The 19771-nt window shown below is 43.8% G+C and overlaps 1 protein-coding gene across 7 annotated transcripts in view; it reads right to left on the reverse strand.

Moving 5' to 3' along the window:
• The window catches only part of SRGAP2 (SLIT-ROBO Rho GTPase activating protein 2), a 261388-nt gene that overhangs the window by 34637 nt on the left and 206980 nt on the right, over positions 1-19771 (reverse strand). For all 7 annotated transcript variants that reach the window (XM_030935181.1, XM_010362493.2, XM_030935183.1 and 4 more), the window contains 3 exons: positions 13436-13520; positions 10039-10066; positions 8166-8190 (listed from right to left, as the gene is read on the reverse strand). In XM_030935181.1, the coding sequence (XP_030791041.1) occupies positions 8166-8190; positions 10039-10066; positions 13436-13520 (138 nt within the window). The remainder of the gene's footprint in view (positions 1-8165; positions 8191-10038; positions 10067-13435; positions 13521-19771) is intronic.

Genomic DNA, 19771 nt, shown 5'->3' on the forward strand with positions numbered 1-19771 from the left:
TCCCATCCCTGCCATCTTCTGACCCGCATTTCTCTTCCTTCACATAGTGATTGGGCAATCTTTAAAAGTGCACATTTCATTATTTAAACTCTTTCAAAGACCTCTCATTACTCTCTTACACAGCCTTGCATGCCAGGAATCCTGCCTGTGCCTCCAGTTCCACTGCCTGTTCTTTCCCCTGGCTTCTGCTATAGTCATGCTGGCTATGTTTCTGTTCTGCAGTCTTCCTTTGCCTCGTGGCTTTGCCTGAGCTGTTCCTGCTGGGGGCATGTTCTCCTTAACCCTGATTGTGATTCCAATGTGTGGATGTGAATATTTGTTGGCACTTGTCACCACTACAGCTCAAACTTCATAAGGGCAGATTCTATGTCAATTCCTGGTTGTCCAGGGTTGGCCATGATGCTCTCACATAAGAGGTGCTCAATTATTCTCAGTTGAAGGTAGCAGAATGAACCAATGGGAGCTTCAGAAAGACGGTTTGTTTGGTATAAAGGTAAGAAAGAAAAGAAAAACTACCTCTAAATAGTGGGGACTAACAGGTACTAAGCAAAGAAGCAGGCCTCCCAGATGTCAATCTTTGCTCTGTTGTTTTGCTTCACAATCTGGCTCATGTCACTGAACTTTTTGGGGCCTCAATTTGCCTTCTACAGACTGGGGAGGGGACTGGCGGCAAGGAGAGTAATATTTCCTATTAGCACATGAACATTAGTGCCTACCATTTATAGAGAAATTTAAAGAGGTATGAGACCATGTACTAAGTCTTTTAGACGGACTGGTGCTGGTAACAATCCTATGGAGTACATATTATTATTATTATACTCATTAAAATGAAAAAGTGAGGCCAGGTGCGGTGGCTCACACCTGTAATCTCAGCACTTTGGGAGGCCAAGGCCAGTAGATCACTTGAGATCAGGAGTGTGAGCCCAGCCTGGGCAACAGACTCTGTCTCTACTAAAAATAGCCTGGCGTGGTGCTGCACACCTGTGGTCCCAGCTACTTGGGAGGCTGAGGTGGGAGGACTGCTTGAGCCCAGAGGACAGAGGTTGCAGTGAGCCAAGATCAAGCCACTGCACTCCAGCCTGGGTGATAGAGCGGGACCCTGTCTCAAAAAAGAAAAAGAAAAGAAAAATGAAGAAATGAAGGCTTAGTAAGGTTAAGTAGCTGCTATGGTCACATAGCTGGCAAGTGGCAAAACCAGGATTCAAACCCAGGCAATCTCCTTCGGAGACCTAACACTTTACCACTACCCATACTGCACCCTAGCAGTTCAGCAAACATTGCCAGGTGTACATACCAAGTATTACTCAAAACTAGTAGGGTTTTATTTTATATTTTAAACGATTTTATTGTTTTTAGAGACAGGGGTTCCCTCTGTAGCCTAGGCTGGAGTGCAGTGGTGTGATCATAGCTCAATGTAACCTTGAGCAAATAGTCTCAAGTGATCCTCCCGCCTCAGCCTCCTGAGTAGCTGGAACTACAGGTACCCACACCACACCCAGCACATTTTTATTTTTTCAGAGGGTCTCGCTATGTTGCCCAGGCTGGTCTCAAACTCCTAGCCTCAAGCAATCCTCCTGCCTTAGTCTCCCAAAGCGCTGGGATTACAGGTATGAACCATGGTACCTGGCCTAAACCAGTAGGGTTTTATAATGCAGCTGAATGTACAATAATTCAGCTGTGTGGAAGAAAGAGATCAGGGAGAGGGGCCCGAACTTAACTAGAAAGGGCTTTAGATGTTCAGGACAGAGACTGGACTGTCAAGTGGGATGGGTCTGTGTAGCTTCTGCCTGTTTGACAGGTTTGCGTGGATCCCTCCCATGGCTCTGAATTTGCTACTGTAGCCATAGGGTTTGGCCACTATTAGGCAAGCAGCTGGGTCTCACAAAGAAGTCAGGCTGAGAGAAGAGCTGACTTAGCCTCTAACTCTCAAGCTTTCTGGGAACCAGAGATGACGCCAAAGGGAGTACTGTATATGCCAAGGTGGAGCTGGTGTCAGGATGGTCTCAGTGACCCAAATGCTCATCTTCATGACCCCTAAACCCATCTGTTTCCTCCAGCTTTCCAACTACAGCAGCCAGTGTCTGCCCTCTTGTCAGCATCACTGACTGGCCAGTTAGGCTAGCGTGATCTCAGGGGAAGAATCCTTGTCTTCTCTTCCTTATTCTAAGGAAGAAACTGGGTTCCACTATAAAAATGCCAAAAAAAGCTCAGTTTGGGGGAAGTCTTTTTATGTTTACAGACTTCTGTTATTACATTTCTCATTTATAAATAATAGCAGCAGAAAAATGAAACTAGAGTCCTATCTCTCACCATATAGAAAAACAAATCAAAATGGATTAAAGACTTAAATGTAAGACCTGAACTATGAAATGACTAAAAAAAATCACTGGGACAATGCTTCAAGGATACTGGTCTGGGCAAAGATTTTTTGAGTAAGACCTCAAAAGCATAGGCAACAAAAGCAAAAATAGACAAATGGGATTATCTCAAGCTACAAAGCTTTTGCATAGCAAAGGAAATGATTAACAGAGTGAAGAGACAACCTAAAGAATGGGAGAAAATATTTGCAAACTATCCATCTGATAAGGGATTAATAACCAGAATATATAAGGAACTCAAACAACTCAATAGCAAAAAAACCAAACTATCTGATTTAAAAATGGGCAAATGGTTTGAATAGGCATTCTCAAAAGAAGACATACACATGGCCAACAGGTATGTGAAAAAATACTCAATGTCACTAATCATGAGAAATGCAAATTTTTAAATAATCTCGCCCCAATTAAAATGGCAATTATCAAAAAGCCAAAAAATAACAAATGCTGGCAAGGATGCAGAGAAAAGGGAATGCTTGTACACTGCTGGCAGGAATATAAATTAGTACAGCCATCACGGAAAACAGTATGGAAGCTCCTCGAGAAACTAAAAATAGATCTACCATATGATCCAGCAGGCCCATTGCTGGTTATATATCCAAAAGAAAAGAAATCAGTATATTGAAGTATCAGTATAACTGCACTCTCACGTTTATTGTGGCATTATTCACAACAGCCAAGATATGGAAGCAGCCTAAGTGTCCATCAATGGATGAATGGATAAAATGTGGTATATACACACAATGAAATATTATTCAGTCATAAAAAAGAATAAAATTCTGTCACTTGCAGCAACATAGATGGAACTGGAGGACATTGTGTTAAGTAAAATAAGTCAGGCACAGAAAGATAAATACTGCATATTCTCACTTGTATGCATGAGCTAAAAAAGTTGATTGCATGAAGACAGAGAGTAGAACGATGGCTTCCAGAGATTGGGAAGGGTAGCAGGGAGTGGGGGGTTAAGAGGTGAGGTTGGGCCAGGTGAGGTGGCTCATGCCTGTAATCCCAGCACTTTGGGAGACTGAGGCGGGCAGATAACCTGAGGTCAGGAGTTCAAGACCAGCCTGGCCAACATGGTAAAACCTTGTCTCTACTAAAAATACAAAAATTAGCTGGGCACGGCAGCAAGTGCCTGAAATCCCAGCTACTTGGGAGGCTGAGGCAAGAGAATTGCTTAAACCCGGGAGGTGGAGGTTGCAGTCAGCCAAGATTGTGCCATTGCACCCCAGCCTGGGCAACAAGAGCGAAACTCCATCACAAAAAAAAAAAAAGAAAAAAGAAAAAAAAAGTGAGGTTGGGCAGGGCGCAGTGGTTCACGCCTGTAATCCCAGCACTTTGGGAGGCTGAGGCAAGTGGTTCACCTGAGGTCAGGAGTTCGACACCAACAAGGAGAAACTCTGTCTCTACTAAAAATACAAAAATTAGCCAGGCGTTGTGGCACATGCCTGTAATCCCAGCTACTTGGGATTTTCAAGGCACGAGAATCGCTTGAATCGGGGAGGCAGAGGTTGCAGTGAGCTGAGATCGCACCACTGCAGCCCAGCCTGGGCAACAGAACAAGATCCTGTCTCAAAAAAAAAAAAAAAAAAGTGAGGTTAATGGGTATAAAAATAGTTAGAATAAGTAAGTTCTAATGTTTGATAGCACAGTAGGATGATAATAGGTAACAATAATTTATTGGATATTTCAAAATAGACAGAAGATTTGGAATGTTCCCAACACACACACACCAAAAAATGATATGTGAGGTGATAGATACCTTAATTACCCTGATTTGGTTATCACAAATTGTATGCATGTATCAAAATATTACATGTACCCGTAAGTATGTACAATTATTATGTATTAATAAAAATTATTTAAAAATACTAGCAGCAGAGATAATGAAGATAGTGATGTGAGTGTTTGCATAGTTTTGTTGGTCCTAGGTTTATATATTATGACCTAGAGGGAGAAAAGCTGGAAGGCTTACAGGCTACTGGCTTCAACAAACTGTGTGAGTACAAACTTTGGCCAGCATATGCAGGAAATGGAGTATCAGTGGTAAAGGTAAGTACGAAGGGTTGGCAGGAAACAGGGCAAGAAAAATATTAACCTGCATGTTTGTGGTTACCAGCAGCAATCACATGCAGCTCCCAATGGATAATCTGTGGCAGACAAGGGTGGGCTACAGATGACCTGTCCTACTGCACAAGCATTTTCTAGTCCCCACTGCTCCAGTGGAGTCTAAGAGTCCAGTAGGAGCATAAAATGGACAAAGTCACAAAGGCTTTGAACACTCCTGCCATCCTCCTCTCTCCTTGTAGTGTTTCTGAGCAATGAGTAAATTAATTTCCCTGGGACGTGCCTGTGCACTCCTGTGGTGCCACGAAGACCAGCACTTCACCATTGCCTTTGTATGGAGTTGACTGAGTTTATTTTATTTTATTTTGAGACAGAGTCTCACTCTTGTCACCCAGGTTGGAGTGCAATGGCACGATCTCGGCTCACTGCAACCTCCGCTTCCCAAGTTCAAGTGATTCTCCTGCCTCAGCCACATGAGTAGCTGGGATTACAGGTACCCACCACCACGGCTGGCTAATTTTTGTATTTTTAGTGGAGACGGGGTTTTACCATGTTGGCCAGGCCAGTCTCAGACTCCTGACCTCAGGTGATCCACCCATCTCAGCCTCCCAAAATGCTGGGATTATAGGTGTGAGCCCTGACTGAGCAGTTTCTACGTTTTTACACACTATTTGTCTCCTCCTTTCTCCTTCTCTTCTTCCCTCCTCTGATGTTAGAAACCCTTGTCAGTTTAATTCCCTCATATACTTTTTTTTTTTTGGTCATGAAATCTTAGGGTTAGAAGGGGCCTTTAAGGAATCAGGCCAAATTATCATCCAATCAGATTAAGGGAACTTTAAACCAAAAGTAGAGGGAGAAAGGTAGGGCCTAAGTTGGAAAACATAGTAAAGCAGTGGTCCGGTGATTTGCAGGAGAAAACAATCAGAAAGGGACGGGCACAGTGGCTCATGCCTGTAATCCCAGCACTTTGGGAGGCCGAGGCAGGTGGATCACTTGAGCTCAGGAATTTGAGACCAGTCTGGGCAACATGGTGAAACCCGGTCTCTATAAAAAACATAAATTAGCCAGGTGTGGTGGTGTGCACCTGTAGTCCCAGCTACTTAGGAGGCTGTGGTGGGTGCACTGCTTGAGTCCAGGAGGTGGAGGTTGCAGGGAGCCAAGATCGTGCCACTGCACTCCAGCCTGGGTGACAAAGCCAGATCCTGTCTCAAAAAAAAAAAAATCAGAAAGGTGGCCAGAAAATCTGTGAATATGCATTATCTGGCATAATTTCACATGAGTAAGAGCGTTGGAGTTTTTGTTAGGTACTTATTTGTACTACATTTGTTAATTTTCTTTTTTACCAAGGGAGAAAATACAAATCTTTACAACAGATTATATGTGAGTAATGAGGGAAAAAAGCATCAAAGATAAGATTTGGGGCCTCAGAGACTGTGAAGAATGGAGTTCCCCTGAACACAAACAGAGAAGTGAGGGGAGGGGCTACGCAAATCACAATGTGATGGGGGAGGGTGAGACTGATGCTGAAGGTAGAAGGTGCTATCACAACTTTCAAGCATAAATGTCTAGGCGATCACTCAGGAGTTACACCCAAAGACTCAAAAGAACAGCATTATAGAACAAAAGAATGCTTAGGGAAGAAGAGAAAGATTCATCTAAGGGAACAAGAGTGACAAGGGAAAGAATATAGAGAGACATCGTGAGAGGAGAGAGCCCTGGAGAAATGCCTCAATTTAGAGGAACAGAGAAAGGCCAACAAAGAAGATATGAAGTCATGGCCAGGAAAGAAATAATGCTGAACTTACAGGGAGCAGGGATGGCCTGGAAGCAGCAGTGGGACTGTCTCCTTTTTTAAAAAGGTCTGGGATGGTTTAAACCTAGTCTTTGACGGGGTCAAAAATGACTGGAACACATTAGGGACCCTCAAAAACAAAAACTACTAGCTTCTTCCTCTTGTTTGCCTGATTTGCCATAAACAAATAATTACTTCCTTGTTACTTATACAAGATTACTCACCTTCCAAGTAACTTACTATCTATTTTACCTTCCTGACCATCTTAGGAAAACTTTTTGCTGATCCACTAGTAGATTTGAACTGCTAGAGAGAAACTGGGGCAGCCAAATGAAAACAAGATCTTTATTTGATTGGGGATTTTGGTATATCCTGTAACCCCTATGCAAATCTAGCACCAGGCAAACACACTTTGCCTGCAACTGCTTAGGTGCAGCAGGATGCAAACCAGAGGGGTGCTGTTCCCCTCCAACGGGGAGCCCAACCAAGGGCACATAGCACCTGCCAAACTGATGTCTCTGGCACTCCTGTAGCCACAGTGGAGGTTGCAAACCCCTTGCAAACATGCTCCAGCTATAAGCAAGATGCCTGGTTTCAACCCAGGAACTGAAAAGAACAAACTTCAAGTTCATTTCTTTTCTTAAAGAGAAAATGGCTTGCTCCCTCTGCAAGATATGCACTATTAATTTTAAATGCACTAAATTATCCCTAGGAGTCACTCCACTCCTCTCTAGTTTTAAATGAAATTATGGAAGAAAGAGGAAGAAGAAAGAAATAGAGGAAAAAGAGAGAGGAGAGTTGCAATTAAATTTTTTTAATTAAAAAGATGTGTAATTGCATCTGATGGCATTCTCATTAAGATGAGATCCAAAGTAGAGAAGGGAAAAACAGTGACAGCAAAGCTAAGACAAGCGAGGCCTGTATCATCCAAGTTCCCCAGCTTAATGGTCCACCCTGTCAGAGCAGTCAGATGAGCTGAAGAAATGCCGGGGCTGCCAACACCATAGAAATCACGCGCCCTCTTTATTCGATTATCTCCCTGTGGCTACAGCCACTGAGAATTACCCAAAATGATTTTTTAAAGCCTGGATTAGCTTTCCCCTGAGCAGACACAAAGATATTTCTGAGCTCTCTCCACCCGCCCTCCCTGCTGTCTACTGCATAGCTGGTATGAGCTTAGGGGACATAAAATCATTTCAGTATTTGCCATAAAGTATAATTAGGAAGTCAATTTTGCTACTGCGAAAAATATTTAAATTAATTTTTTTTAAACAAGCACAAGTGCTGTTTAGATTATCCATTGATGTGGATTATCCATGCCACTGCTCTCTAAGATCCCTCCTAATATGGGTAATGAGAGTTGGCTGCCCAGTGGCAGATTTTAATACAACACTGAAGATCATGCACCAAATTGCAGAGTCAAACGGCTCTTGCCTATCATTCCCAGACCGGACTTAATCTTTGCACTGTTAGCATGTCTTAGGAATCCATCTAGAATGACTACGCCACCAGAAACAATCAAACAAAATCTGCCAACTTAAAGCGAGATTGTCTGGTCTAGCTAATTAGGTGCTGTGAGTCACTGATATGCTAGCACATATGCAGGAAGTGTCAAGCCTCTTTTGAGGTCTTGGAAAAGGATGCCATGGGCAGTTCTGGAAGAATCTGCACCAATCAAACCAAACCCCTAGTATGCAAGAGGATAAATGACTAGAAAAGGAGAGGAACAAGTCAAAAAGACTATGGGCACTCCAACTAGTTAAATCAATGATATTGCCACAATATTAAACATACTATGACTAAATGATAACATTCCAAATGCAGGCATGAAGTCAGAGGTGTCAGTCCTACACACAGTGGCGCTCAATAAATGCCTGTGGGATGGACTATATTTTCAGGCCAGACCAGCCTGGCCCCGGTTGGGCCCTTACCTGTTTCCTCACAGTTGAGCTGCGCCTGTGACCAATCCCGCCGAAATCAGAGTGGACCAATCCAGCAATAAGGAAGAAAAAGAGAAAAGTGGGACGAATGAGATAAACAACAAGTCTTAAACCCAGAAGTAAAGTTTTTAATAATTAAAAACAATCTGTGTGGTGGCTAATGAAACATGTGGCATCACTCAGTTCAGTCCCAGAAATGGCTAAGAGACTTGATAAATAACTTCCACAATAAAGCCTACTAAAGCTCTTTTTTTTTTTCACAAAAGCACAGACGTCCCTGCTTTTAATGTCTAGCACTACTCAAAATTAGAATAGGAGAGAACTGGTTCAATTTGTAGTAAAATATATTTGGGTTAGACAATAAGAAGATTTTTTTGTCTGCTAGGAGACACTAGGAAACACCAAAGGATGCTACAATTTTTGTTTTGTTTCTCTAGGAAATCCTTAAAGATTGCTATCTTTACAGGGAATAATTTTTCTGGATTTAGAGTGCAGAACATCTAGTTTGGGAAGAACCTTGAGGATCCTCTCAGTCAATGTTTTCCAATCTGTGTTTAGCCTCAGAAGCCTTTTCTCAAAGGGAATCTGACTCACAGGCACAACACCCAAACCAAGGAGGCAGGGCTGTCCTGCTCTGAGTGAAGGATGGGACCAGAGCCAGGTTGCTGGTCACTGCTCTGTTCCTGCCATCAGGCCACTCCTGAGGAACCCCTTTGGAATCCTAGAGCTCCTTGAATCTAGTGGAGTGCTCTGGTCTTATAGAAGAGGAAACCAGACTTCAGAGAGGGGAAAAGCATGGCCCAAGGTCTCACAGCAAAATAACTCAGCACCAGGAAATTCAATTCAGCTCTTTTCAGTCCTACAGAGCTTTCCACAGACTCAGGAGCTCAGGTGAACTTACATTAAGACGCTTAACACCAAAAAGATGTGTTCCAGAGAATCCCATTAATCTGGTTCCCTCCAGTCATCAAGACTGGTATATTAATGGGATCTTTATTGTAATTCACAATGACAAAACAATGAAAGTCAAATGAAGCTATCTCTAAATAATGAGCCTATAATTGTAAATGGCCTCATGATTATTATGTGTTTTGGCAGATATAAGTGGTTGATATAATGGGTTAACCCAGGGTCTCTAAGGAGTCCAACCCATTAAAGCCCCTTCTCTAGTCAAATAAGCACATTTCTAGGCATCTGAGAACTGTTGGATGAATGAATACCTTGCTCTCCAACAGCTCACAAATTTTCTCATAGCAGCACTGTGACTGAGGGAAAATATTTGGCTGGGGTGGAGGAGGAAGGAGAAGGTGGGGAAAGATTGGGAGGGGTACATACTTGTACATCAGGCAAATATTTCTACCAATGCTCTTTGGCAAGCCAATGCAATGTAATATTTCATTATCCAGCAACAGTCACTACTAATTAGGGGCTGCCTTCTTTTCTGGGCATAAAAAAAAAAATCAAATGCCATCTCCTGATCTTTCTCTGGGTCAAAGACTCCCCAGAGCCCCTATGTTGAAGTCTGGCAGCTAAGGTTAGGTTACCAGAATCCTCTACAGTTGAATGTTTATGTTCCTTGCAATTCAGTGGCGTCTGGGGGTCTCTGGTACAATTTCAGCGAATGACAACTCCTTTCACTCAGTTCTGCTTAGCTCCTTCTCGAAGTCCCAGAAAACCCCATTTCTATCTGAGATCAGATGGGGTCAGCAAGGCAAAGGGAACTAAACAAACCCCGCCCCAGGCCATTGCTCTGTAAAGTCATTCAATGCCTTTACAACTCAACTCCTTGGCTCTCTCCCAGACTAAGATTGCTCTACCCACCAGGCCTCTATCCCTTCCCAGGCCTGTCCCAGGCCACACTCACCTGGCTAGACTGCAATCTGTCCGCTGACCTGTTGGAAAGACAAAGGCAAAAAGCATATGTTAAAGGAGAAGGGGTGAAGGAGGGAGACCCACTCCTACTAACTACCATGCCTATCTCCCCTAGAAGCCACAGTATAACAGTGTGTAGCAAAAGAGAGGAGAGAGAGAGAGACAGAGACAGAGAGAGAGAGAGACAGAGAGACAGAGAGACAGAGAGAAAGAAGAGAAAGCACCAAGACCCTCTTTCTGGGCAAGAACTGTTTCTGATGCTGATTCCCAGTCCAGGTCGGTCTCCCTAAACCTTAGAGCCAACTCTGCTTCCCAATGGGAACACAGGGATGGATATAGTGGAACAATAGCAACACAAATCATACTTAATAAAATAAATTATTACAAGCCCTCCCAGAGATGAAATTCAGCTTCTCTTATGTTGGATGTGTGTGTGATGGGGTGGAAGGCCAAGTTTACTTGCTCCTGAGTGTAGACACACACACACACACACACAGAGTTGGAGGCTGAGAGAACAAGAGGAGCTGTTTGCGGGACAGAACAGAGAAGATATGGATATTCTAGCTTGAGATTCAGAGTAAATTCTCCTGTTAGGTTTGACGGAGGTGGCAAGGGAGATGGGAGATACAATGTTGATACTACTAGTAAATCATGGTTCTCAATTCAATAGTGGGCCTTAGGAGTTCAATGGGTCATTGCTAGCTTTTAAAAAAATGAAACTGAAAATCTTCAAGTTCATGAGAAGTATTCTCATGTTTTAAAAAAATATACATGCATGTCTACATGGGAAATGATGTGATATATATTGCTTTCTTTGGATCCACAGTTAATGAAGCTTGATCTGTTTTAGACCTGCATTATTTAAACCAGGGGCAAACCCTAGCAGGTGCTGAGCCGAGGAAGTAAAAATCAGCTCCCACACTCCTCCCCATCCAGGCTGTTGCAAAGGCAACTTCAAGGGCTGGGGGAGGAAGGGCAGGGCCTTTCCTTGCTGCTAAAGTTTGGCAATTGTTGCTTATAGTTCAGCTCATCTTGAGCAATGCCATCCCCCACCCCTAACTGTCTCTCGTTACCAAAGGCTCAGCTCTTATGTGCAAAAATATTATTCTGAGCCATTATTTTCAACATCTGTTCCATTTCCATTCTGGAATATTCATACACATCAATTATCCCTCTACGGCAAGAACAAGGGACTCCTGCATTATGGTGACAAATACATTCAGAAGGCAGGGACGTGATGACTTGCACACATAAAGATTTACAGTTTTGTTTTTTTCTTTATTGCTAGAACTTGTCATCTTTAGATTAAGGCAATTTGCAGCACTAATGAATGGTCAGCCTTCGTTCCTCCATAGTAGCACATTTAGTGCATAAAAGTGTGAGTAAACCCATTCACTCACACACACAAGTGTGAGCGTATATGCATCTGTATGACCCCAAGGCCCTGCTCTCTGTCTTACTTATGGACTATGCTTAGACTGTCTTGTTTCTCCGTGGAGCAATCTGATAACCCTAGAGTAAGGATTTTCTATAAGCAAAGTTTGGTCCTCAGTGCCTGAACTTGTTTAGTATGAGTCCTTTTGGTGGTGAGGAAGAGAGAACAGAAATTATCTAACAGGCTTTCTTCACATAAAAGAAAATGCCTTAAAAGTCATAAGATTGGGCTGGGCATGGTGGCTTACGCCTGTAATCCCAGCACTTTGGGAGGCTGAGGCAGGCAGATCACCTGAGGTCAGGAGTTTGAGACCAGCCTGGCCAACATGGTGAAACCCCATCTCTACTAAGAATACAAAAAAATTAGCCAGGCATGGTGGTGGGCACCTGTAATCCCAGCTATTTGGGAGGCTGAGGCGGGAGAATTGCTTGAACCTTGGAAGCGGAGTTTGCAGTGAGCCGAGATCACACCATTGCACTCCAGCCTGGGCGACAGAGCAAGACTCCATCCCCCCAGAAAAAAAGTCGTAAGATCAGCCATGCATAGTGGCTCATGCCTGTAGTCCCAGCACTTTGGGAGGCTGAAGTGGGTGGATCACCTGAGGTCAGGAGTTTGAGACCAGCCCGGCCAACATGGCAAAATTCCATCTCTACTAAAAATACAAAACTTACCCAGGCGTGGTGGCACACGCCTATAATCCCAGCTACTCAGGAGGCTGAGGTGAGAGAATCGCTTTAATCCAGGAGGTGGAGTTGGCAGTGAGCCGAGACGGTGCCACTCCACTCCAGCCTGGGTGACACAGCGAGACTCCATCTCAAAAAAAAAAAAAAAAAAAAGTCATTAGATAAAAGATTAGAGAAAAAAACTAATCATTTGGGAAATCATCCAAGGCAGGAAAAGGACAGGGCAAAAAAGGCGGGTAGGAGGCTCCAGTATAATAAGAAGTGAGGCTCCAATTCCTGGGGCCAATGAGCCAAGGAGTACTGCACACTTTCCTAAACTTTGCAGTTCGTCTAAGGAGTGCTCAAGAATTTATTTTAAAATGTCAGATCTCTGTGCAAGTACAGGCTTGCCTGTAACTGAGGTTAGCCATATTCCCTGCAGCTTCTCCCTTCCTCTCCCTCCTATCTTTAAGTGAGGAGATTAGTGGGACAGGGAGGCGGTGTGGGGCATTCAGAGGCATCCCCAACTTGGGAATCCCATTAATCATAGAATGCTGAGAGCTAGGCAGGAAATCTGGGCAGGGTGCCAAAAAACCCTGGGGAAGCTTCTCTTTCAACCTCCACCTTCTGTTTGACAGTTGAGGAGAGAAAGTCCAGAGTGCCAGTCCAGTTCTCTGCCTTGCTACTTTCCAGGGTCTGGTTAAAATCATTCTATGAGACAAGACAGTCCATTCAGCACCACGGCCTCAGCATAGCCACAGGAGAGAGGGCTGCCACTTAAACAGCATTAAGAGCTTTCAAAGCAGAAGGAAACTGATGTTCTTTCTGGAAGCTATAGAAAGCGGCAGTCTGTCCATCTCCTGCATTTGAGAATTCTCTCCTCTCAGAGCAGCTGCGTATCTCATCTCACGGCTCCCTACCTTCTTGCTCCAGTCTCAGTGCTGCCACAGAGGAGCTAGAAGTTTTAACAAAGTGTCTGGAGAATAAATAACCCCTCAGCCTCTCTACCCTGAAGTGGCAGAGGAGGCAAGGGTGGGGGGACCGGGTGGAGAGCAGGCACACTCCATTTAAACAAATAGATGATACACGTTAGTGCTTCATTAAGCATTGGCCTTTTCCCATTACTCAAGCAGTCATTTGGGGCATGTGCTTCCACATCAAACAAGCCGGGAAAAGAAAGGCATTCATATAACAAGACCAGTCCACTTGGCTGAAGATGGAGGCGTGTGCTCAGCAAGAAAGCTCCAGCTGGCCTCACTGTCAAGCCTCCAGCAGAGGGTTCCCACACTCACTTTCTCCCAGGGTTTTCTGCAGAAGGTCATGCTTGGCTTGTAACTTGGTGATGAGGTTCCTGCCCTCCAGGTACTCTTTCATTTTCTGTAAGAGAGGAGGAGGAGGAAAAAAAGCAATCAGATCCTGAAGAAGAAGAAAAAAAATCACAGATGCTCAGCTGAACAATTCCCCTTTACAGAGGTCATTTGGTTTCTGACCCAATTTCTACCAGTCCATTTTTTAATTTCTTTAAGGCACTGATCATATGGGCAGCTGCTGATTTTCATGGTGGATTAATATCCTTCTCCATGTTTTTTCTGGGAGTTCCATGATGGCCAGTATAAAGAAACTGTTTCCTAGAGCCCCTCTCCCGTGGTTTCACTGAGGAAGAGCAGGGAGGGTGGATGAACTCATTGAGCCCTGATCTTCTTGGTGTGAGGACACATACCTGCTATCTGTCACCTCTACTGACATCCTGCCCTGCCCTGGCCTCTAGGCAGGAGTGGGGGAGGGGGGCATTCCATCACACCAGGAGCAGTGCCAATGGCAGGCTTAGCCCCTGCCTCAGCTGCAAGCCTGGGATGTGGAGCATCTTTGAGCCATATCCTCAACAGCTTCCTTCTCTATTCTGCATGGAGTCTTTATGGAAAGCTTTGGATTTCTGAGCACTCAGTGGAAGGGGCTGCCATCCCCCACTTGCATACACACATCCAGGTCCAAACACAAATGTGATCCCACCTGCTCTCACAGTCAAAATACGACTGCTGTGCTGCACTTTCAGATTTGTTCTCTCTCAACCCTCATCTGCCCAGTGAGAGACTGTATGTCCCCAGACGATTCACTGAATCTTCAAAACAACCCTAGGAACTATCATTATCATCATCATCATCTCCATTTTACACATGAGAGCACTGAGGTTTTGAGAGTTTAATTAAGTTGCTCAAGGTCAAACAGTTAGTGAGTGGTAAAGTCAGTGTCCAAATACAGGCAGTTTGACAATACAGCATGTGCTCTTAACCATTATGACAAAATGTCCCATCCATCATGGTACAGAGCAGGAGAAGGAGAGAACTAAGCTTCATAGTATTAACGCTCTATGCATGCAGCAACATAGCAGGTTTTAGAGCACTTTACCACATATTCTCTCATTTGACTCTTACAATAAACAACTGCACAGCACATAGGGAAGATATTACTTCCTTATTACAGACAAGATGATCTCAGGGGAGGGGAGGTATCAAATAAATTGCTGAGAGTTGCAAGCTAGCAAGTGGTAGTGTCAGGCCCAACCCAAGGCCTTTGGATTTTTAAAGTATCTTTTCCGCTCTCCTCCACAGCCATTCTTTGGGTCTTAGTTTGCCTTGATCACCTCCTGCTGCAGTGGTTCATCCTCCAGATCAGGGGCTATCTGCCTACGTCTGAACTCAGAAGTCAAACGGCCAGGTTTCCCAAAGTGTGATCCGTGAATTACTGGTGACATGTGAGATCACTGAGGTAGTTAGGTGGATGCACCACTTTAAATGGTAATAGTTCTGTCTGTCTTTTAATGTACATTAAGTAAAACATATAATTATACATCAAACCTTTGATTTCACTTAGGATTAAGAGTGATAGAAAGAAAACGTGAACGGAGCCAGGTGCGGTGGCTCAGGCCTATCATTGCAGCACTTTTGGAGGCTGAGGCAGATGGATCAGTTGAGGACAGGAGTTTGAGACCAGCCTGGCCAACATGGTGAAACTCCATATCTAACAAAAATACAAAAATTAGCCAGGCGTGGTGGTGAGTGCCTGTAATCCCAGCTACTTGAGAGGCTGAGGCGGGAAAATTGCTTGAACCTGGGAGGCGGAGCTTGCAGTGAGCCAAAATCGCACCACTGCACTCCAGCCTGAGCGACAGAGCAAGACTCCGTCTCAAAAAACAAAAAACAAACAAAAAAAGAAAAGTGAACAAATATGAGTTACTTTTACTCTATACTTTTCTGTACAATGTGAACTTTTAACTAAGAGCTTGCATCTGATTCTTTCTCTTGTTTAAAAACAAAAGAAAAATCTGCTTTCTCTGGGACGCAGTGCCTAGACCTCCCATGTTCACCCAGATGGTCCTGTGGGTACCATGCAAATCTCCATGACAGCACTTCTCATACAGCCCTGTCACAGAGGGTTTATTACTCATGTGTCTTTTTCTCCAGACTTCTTCCTCCCTATGGTCAGAGACCATGTCATTCATTATTCTTTGCACCCCTGATAGTACCATGCCTAGCAGATAGCAGATACTCAATAAATGCATGATGAATAAATGAATGAGCAGTCTCACTCTCCTCTGGGTAGACCCTTCCTCAGCAGTCACAAACCAAGCCTCTAGTGTGCCCGTACTCACTGAATTAAAAATAAAACAAGCCAAAACCAAATCTTACTCCAAATCATTTCTACTGCCTTATTCATGATCTGTTCCCTCTGTCCCTTTATGCTTTTGCACAAGAACATCTGCAAGGAAAGAGGCTCTGTTGTCACCTTCCCTTTTCCATCTGTTCCAGATGCCAGCTCACCTGCTGTCATTCTTCCTGGGGTAATATCCGAATCCCCAACCAATGCCTAATTGTGGACTTGAAACAGTACGTTAGGGCCCAGAGGTGGAAAGCCTTCAGGAAATATCCATTGCCAACAATGCAAGCCTCAAAAGCCTCTCTCTTTGGAAGGTTATCCCAGGAGACTCTAAAGGTTTCCTAATGAGGAAAATTCACCAAGAAGCTGTAACCTTCAAAACAAGACCAGACTGCTCAGAAAACAGCCACAGTTCTCAAAGGAGACGGATGCAAATTCCTTCCTCTCACTACTTGTGATTCCGGAAATCATTTTTTAAACTCATGTTCACAATTCATTAGTTAACTCTGGCTGTCACTTGATGAACCATTAAAATAAATAACAATCTCGTCAAGATGTACGATGGATTACCTCTTCGGGTTCCATTAAATCCTGAAGGATCATAACTGTGTCGAGATATGAACTGCATCCCTAATACTGGTGTGGAAACCATGGTTAGAGTGTTCCATCCAGGTAAGCCAGGTATGGAAAGGTAAAGGCATCTCAGAGTCTGCAGGCATGTTATTTTATTTATCACTCCCCCATCCCACCCATAAGTCAGCATTTATCCATATGAGAGACTTGCTGGGGATAAGTGACCTTGTCTTTAATTGGTGGAAGTGAGTTAGAAGGCTTCTATTGCTGCTGGACAGACACACAGACAAAGGAGTTGAGACCGCTGAAGAAGGCAAGGGAAGAATAGGTGGTTTTTAATGATTTCTGGAGATGAGGGGGGCCAGGAAAAGGGATGCTTATAATCTCCAACCTCAAAATTCCTTCCTTGGGCAACGAGGATCACTTTCCTTACTTAGGGCATGTTCCAATATTAGGTAATTCTTTTTTGTTCCTTCACCAAACACCCAAAATCAATGTGGTTACCTGGGGTTTCCCTCAATGAAGGAGGAAAAGAATGGGTAATATTTTATTCTAGGTATCACCAAAATAAAATCAAGTTCCTAAAACACAGTCTGACCAGTGCCCACCCCCAACAACTTTCACACTCAAAATAATCAAAACTGAGAATTTCTTCAGAAAGTAGGAAGGGCGGCAAACAGTCTATTGGGCATTTTGTTTAGTGCCATTGTGAAACTTCAACTCAGTTTTTATGACTCATTAATTCATTTCCTAATAATTCTTAATTGGATATTAACTGTCAGCAGTGAGTTTTGTTTATTGAAAAGTATTAATATAATAACTTTTCTTTCTGCACCTTCCCTCCTTGATAGATGTTTCAGTTGCATTACAATGAAAAAGCATGAGTTGGAATATTCTACTCCTACCACTTACTAACTCTTCTAACCTTGGGCAAATCATTTAACCCCCTGAGTCTTAGTTTTTCCATCTGAAAAATGAGAATAATATTTTTTTCACAAGGTTGGTGAGAATGAAATTGGATAATAAGCATTACTGTGATTAGCACAGGGCCTGGCATAGAGCAGGCACTCAAAAAGGTGTTCCTTATACCTGAATCACCTCCTCAGTGAGCCTAAAAGCATCCCTTCCCTAAGTGTCTTTGCTTTGTGCTAAGATAAAAGCAGAATGAAAGCAGAAGGTTTTGGGCCTTAAAAAAGTAGTAAGAGGCTGGGCGCGGTGGCTCAAGCCTGTAATCCCAGCACTTTGGGAGGCTGAGACTGGCGGATCACGAGGTCAGGAGATTGAGACCATCCTGGCGAACACGGTGAAACCCTGTCTCTACTAAAAAATACAAAAAAATAGCCGGGCGAGGTGGCGGGCGCCTGTAGTCCCAGCTACTCAGGAGGCTGAGGCAGGAGAATGGCGTAAACCCGGGAGGTGGAGCTTGCAGTGAGCTGAGATCCGGCCACTGCACTCCAGCCTGGGTGACAGAGCGAGACTCCGTCTCAAAAAAAAAAAAAAAAAAATAGTAGTAAGAGGCACTAGAATGCTTTTCAAATTTCATTTTTAAAAACCTCTTCCCTTTAAATACACTCTTACCATGGGGGTATAAAACTCACTGGATGTTGCCTATGCCTTGTACTTAATCTGCGTGAACCTAAGACCCTAAGTATCCACTGCAGCAAGGCAGGAAAAGTTAGTACACCTACCCAGCCCATGCTCAGAGATATACAGATGTCATTATAGTGGCTGTTTCTCTTCTCCCCATCAGTTTTTAAAATAGGAAGCAGCTGTCACATAGAATACATAATAGAGTAAACCTTAAATGGAGCACGTCTCCCCAGTTTAACTGACAGCACAGGGGCTTTTACTCATTTGTACTCGCCAGCACACGTTTACCAAGGGCCTGCAAGAAAATACCAAGATAAAAAGATCTCAGACCACAGGTTCCAAGTCTAGTGGTCGCTCAGTGCGCCAGTGGCCAAGGCATTGCTTCCTCTTGTATTACCTTCCCTAAACCTGTCCCTAAGAATTCAGACTGTTTAGCTTTGTTACCTTATCAGCCATGATTCTTAACCCCTTCACTGCTCTATCCCCATACAATAACCTAATTCTCCAACTCCCTATAAAAGGAAATACTTAGGCTGGGTGTGGTGGCTCACGCCTATAATTCCAGCACTTTGGGAGGCTGAGGAGGGCGGATCACGAGGTCAGGAGTTCAAGACCAGCCTGGCCAACATAGTGAAACCTCGTCTCTACTAAAAATACAAAAAGTAGCTGGGTGTGGGGGTGGGTGCCTGTAATCCCAGCTACTTGGGAGGCTGAGGCAGGAGAATCGCTTGAACCTGAGAGGCGGAGGTTGCAGTGAGCTCAGATTGCGCCATTGCACTCCAGCCTTGGGCTCTTGGGCAACAAGAGCGAGGCTGGGTCTCCAAAAAACAAAGGAAATACTTAGGAAAATGCCAGCCTTATAAAGCTTTGGTAAACCGTGGCTAAACAGCAAGCATCACTGCCTATGAGGAGGGAATTTGCTAAACAAATGATGGCATATTCATATAGTGGAATTCTGTCCAGCCATTTAAAAAGGAGGCAGATCTTTTTGGACTAACATAAAAATAAGATCCAAGATAAATAATGTTAAAAAAGTGAAGAACTGTATAAGTGGTATACTTCTATATCTACTTCCATTTTCTTTCATTACATTTCTAATATAATTTATTGCATTAAAGGGTATTTACAGATATGTCAGTTGTTGTCCATGCAGAGTATCTCTGGAAGGACACAGAAGAAACTGGTTTCAACCACCAGCAGAGGGGAGGGGAAAGAGGAGTCAGGAATGAAAAGAAACTTTATAGTAGATTTTCCTGTATACCCTTTTAAATCTTTGCATCCTTTAAAAATACTGATTTTTAACAATCACAATAAAAAAGGCAATGGGTAAAGAGTAGACATTGCTGAACTATGTGTTATAGAAGATAAGCAATAAACACAAAGCCAAGAAAATCAGGAAACATGTCACCACTGAGGGCAAATAAGAGGCGAAAGTTGCTGAGCTGTTCCTGAGCCCTTCCCTTCACCTCTGCTTCTTCCACAGTGTGTAGAGAAGCAGCCTGTGGCCAGAGACCCAGTAACCAGAGCAGTGGGTCCAGCTTTTGTGAGCTACCCATTCTCTCTGGATTTATTGATTGATTGACTGATGGATTGAGATGGAGTTCCGCTCTTGTTGCCCAGGCTGGAGTGCAATGGCGCGATCTTGGCTCACTGTAACCTCTGCTTCCCGGGTTCAAGCGATTCTCCTGCCTCAGCCTCCTGAGTAGCTGGGATTACAGGCATGTCCCACCATGCCCAGCTAATTTTGTGTATTTTTAGTAGAGACAGGGTTTCTCCATGTTGATCAGGCTGGTCTTGAACTCCTGACCTCA

The sequence above is a fragment of the Rhinopithecus roxellana genome, chromosome 8, assembly GCF_007565055.1.
Source record: "Rhinopithecus roxellana isolate Shanxi Qingling chromosome 8, ASM756505v1, whole genome shotgun sequence".
NCBI lineage: Eukaryota > Metazoa > Chordata > Mammalia > Primates > Cercopithecidae > Rhinopithecus > Rhinopithecus roxellana.